Genomic DNA, 3385 nt, shown 5'->3' with positions numbered 1-3385 from the left:
GAACAGTGTTATCTCAAATGTCTCCTGTCTCACCTATACGAGGAATGAATGCATCAGGATGAGAAGGCTCTTGGACAAGCCTACACAAAAGAAAGAGCTGTGTCACACATCTGAGTAATTGAACAAGCAGAGAAATTGGCAAAAAAAACCTCATTACAAGTAATGCAGTTCAGCCTCCCATGGTAAGAAAATTATCTTCCCATAACAGTTCAGATACCTTAAATTTTAGAAAGTCAAGATTTAGAAAGAATTGACTAGGCACCTCAGCAAAGCTCACAAGGATGAGGAAGAATGAAATACACACTTTTACTTGACGGGGAATGGTAAAATTTGCTAGGAAGGCAACAATAAAATAGCACAAGCACCTCTACCAGGTGGTGATTTACTTTAATAAAACTTGAATTAAGAAGAACAATGTTCAGGCACAAAACCAAACAGAATATAATCAGTGAGGGACAAAAAATGGTAGCTCACTGATCACATCCCCAGCTTCAGTCTCAATCGTATCATAAACCCATTTTCTATTGCAGCGGCATTCTGGCCCACATTTGTTTGAGTTGCATTTGGGGCAAGGATAGAAGCAACCCAGGCAGTCCATTTCCAGGCAATCACATAAATCTATGTCATTACAAAGCAGCCTGCCATGTCTGTCATACTTCTTTGTAAATCTGCGAAAGAGAACAAAATTTATTTTCAGACAAGGCTTCAATGCATTCAGACACTAAACCAAACACATGCAGAAAACATCTGTATAACAAGTATTTAGTCTTTAACAAACTCACAGCGAAATGAAATACCAGCATTATATCCTAATTGCAACAGTCATTGGTACTAAAAACTGAATGTATGCCATACTGTATCAAAATTCCCCTAAGGTCACACAGAAAAATCTTGTTTTCCCAAAACAGCTTTCAAGAAATCACTGCAAAATACAATGCTTTTATTAATTTCATTTAGGTTCAGGGAACAGCCTACCAGCCATTTTTTAAAGTAAATCAGGTAATAAATTAGAGGTCTTACTTGGACTCATAAAAAAAATTTTGTTTCATCTGTGACATGCATGCTTTCTTTTTCTGCTGTCTAGTTTCAGGATTGAAGTCAGCTACCTGAGGTCCTGGATTTTGAAAGGCTAAGCATTTTAATTGTTTCTCGAGTTTTTGCTATAAATGAACAAGAGAAAATTTGTAATTAGTACAATTGGAAAACATATTTATTAGCTGCCAAGTGTCCTCATTGGCTTCTGAATGACATTAAAATTAATATTCCTGATAACTTATAAGATCACACTGATTGTTTAAAATGTTTGCTTGTCTAACTATTAATCAAGTATTCCTTTTACCGACTGTGCATCCTGACTGGCGATGGAACAACCATGACTCTGAACACATGATTCTGGTACAGCAGCATGGAGTTTGCAAGTTGCCATGTGAGAGGCAGAATTATGTGTTTTGTTCTTCATCTTCATCTAAAATGTAAAAACAAGTACTATGATTTTCTCTGTCCAAACAATCTGAGGGCAAGAAAAATGTCTGAAGGAGCAACTAGTACAGTAAGGAAACATTTGCACAAGCGAGAAGTATGAGAAAAAAACCCCCAACACACAGAAAAAAACAAAGAAGCTCAACTGAGCACGGTTTTCTGAGAAATAGGAGGATGTATTTTTCTGCCAAATTTATGGAATTCACGTTTCAATTAGTTAAAATTGATGAATACTTTTGGAAGCTAAAATATTATCTCTGTGCATTACCATTCCACGTAGTCCACATGTACTGACAGGTAGTTCTAAAGTCACTGCAAACAGAAGCATCATATCAAACAACTTCCATTTGGACAATGACTGTAAACTTTGACCATACACTTGTCATTCATTATGTAAAGGCACAAAAATACGTACAAATTTATATTTTTCTCCTGTTATGTAAATGGAGCTGCCTTGCCATCTCTTAGCTTCCCCGGAGGGTGTCATTCCTATCAGAGTTCACAGTGACTTTCCACAAACAATTGAGCACTTTCACCATTTCTCAGGGGAAAGCAGAGGCCATTCAGCCCAGTCTGCTGATACAGTGACTCAGGAATGTCCATGCACTTGAGTGCACTTCTTTCCAAGGTGGTGATGCTGTGCATCTTCAGCTGCATTCTCCTGAAAACGTACAGGGCAATCTCATGTACCTTATGTACATGTACATGTCTGCTTTGGACTCTGGGGTAGATTTTCAGCATCATCACCATTCATGATGATAGATAATTCAATTTTAAGTTGTAAAAGAATAATAAAGTATAGTGATATTCCTTCCTCTAAGACTACTCTTCTGTTTCCCTACTTAGAATTGCTCTTAGCCCTCTAAATCACTGCACTAAAAACTTGATCCATTTCACTGTTCTTGTTACTGATATTTCCCTCTTGACTCTAGCTCTTTATTTTTGTAATGATTGAAGAAATTGAAGTTTAAGTATCTTGATAATAAAATAGTACTGAAGAAGCCATACCAAATTTTTGTGTCTTATTGAGCAGTCCTCAGCGGGAGACACATTTTTTTCTGTGGATGTTTCCTGGGAAGAATAGCTTTTCTTGCAGTTTTCTTCCGCGAGGTCACTCATTTGACCACCCTTGTGAAATAAGCACATATTTATTAAACGTATATAACAGTATAAACATACTTTTAATTTAACGCTTTAAGGTAAGCAGGTGATATCCGCACAAGGCTTTTACATATCCTTAATCAGCAGCAAACGCAGAACAAAATGTACCTCAGTAGCAACCTCGATTGTAAAACGGTATTAAGCAATACCAGGAGCGTGTACAAAAGCCGTATCACCAAAGCCACTCCCCAGTCCGCCAGAAAACCGCGGGCGTTTAAACGGCGCCCAGCTCGCGAGAGCGCCGCCGCCACGCGCGCAGTGCCCGCGCCAGCCCGCAGGTGGCGCTGCTGCCCTGCGCCCGGCGCGACATTCCCTGCGGATCCACGGCGTTCCTCCCGGAGATTCCTGCTTGGCTTTTGAATCTCATTCCTTTGGGAAAGACTTTTTAAAATAAAACAGAATGCGGGCGTTTTAGGTTAAATAGGAAAAAGGGCATCACTCACTCTGCTAAAAAAGTGCCCACGGAGGTCTGTGGGTTCTGTGAGTCTATCCTACAAATGCCATCCATCACCTCTCTGCCATCAATATAGGTTCAGCATGAATATTAGCTACCTCTTACCAACCTTGTGCAGATACTTAGTTAAATTTTTTAATGCAATATATACAGTACCACTTCTTCGGACTTTAACCCCAAATACAACCAGAAATAATGTAAGATTTCTGGAGTTCCTCCAACCCTTCCTCACATGCTACCCAGTCTTTCTCACCACCTCTGAAAGGTAGCGCAGTGGCCTCTTATCAGTTT

At 39.3% G+C, this 3385-nt stretch overlaps 1 protein-coding gene across 1 annotated transcript; it reads right to left on the bottom strand.

The window, feature by feature from the left end:
* Nucleotides 1-342: 342 nt before the first annotated feature.
* Nucleotides 343-2598, bottom strand: ARL14EPL (ADP ribosylation factor like GTPase 14 effector protein like). Its single transcript, XM_059836924.1, has 3 exons — nt 2488-2598; nt 1021-1160; nt 343-668 (listed from the first exon to the last, which is right to left on the bottom strand). Exons 1-3 carry the CDS (start codon nt 2596-2598, stop codon nt 446-448), a joined length of 474 nt encoding a protein of 157 aa, XP_059692907.1. The 3' UTR covers nt 343-445.
* Between the last annotated feature and the right edge of the window lie 787 nt (nt 2599-3385).

The sequence above is a fragment of the Haemorhous mexicanus genome, chromosome Z (genome assembly GCF_027477595.1).
Source record: "Haemorhous mexicanus isolate bHaeMex1 chromosome Z, bHaeMex1.pri, whole genome shotgun sequence".
Lineage (NCBI taxonomy): Eukaryota > Metazoa > Chordata > Aves > Passeriformes > Fringillidae > Haemorhous > Haemorhous mexicanus.
The sequence above is the reverse complement of the archived record's forward strand: the minus strand, read 5'-3'. Positions and strand labels throughout refer to the sequence as shown.

Coding starts and splice junctions, on each gene's coding strand:
- ARL14EPL (XM_059836924.1), bottom strand. CDS start 2,598: ATGAGTGACCTCGCGGAAGAAAACTGCAAGAAAAGCTATTCTTCCCAG. Junction 1,161..2,487: donor CAATAAGACACAAAAATTTG/GTATGGCTTCTT, acceptor GTTCATTTATAG/CAAAAACTCGAGAAACAATT. Junction 669..1,020: donor AATTTTTTTTATGAGTCCAA/GTAAGACCTCTA, acceptor TCTCTTTCGCAG/ATTTACAAAGAAGTATGACA.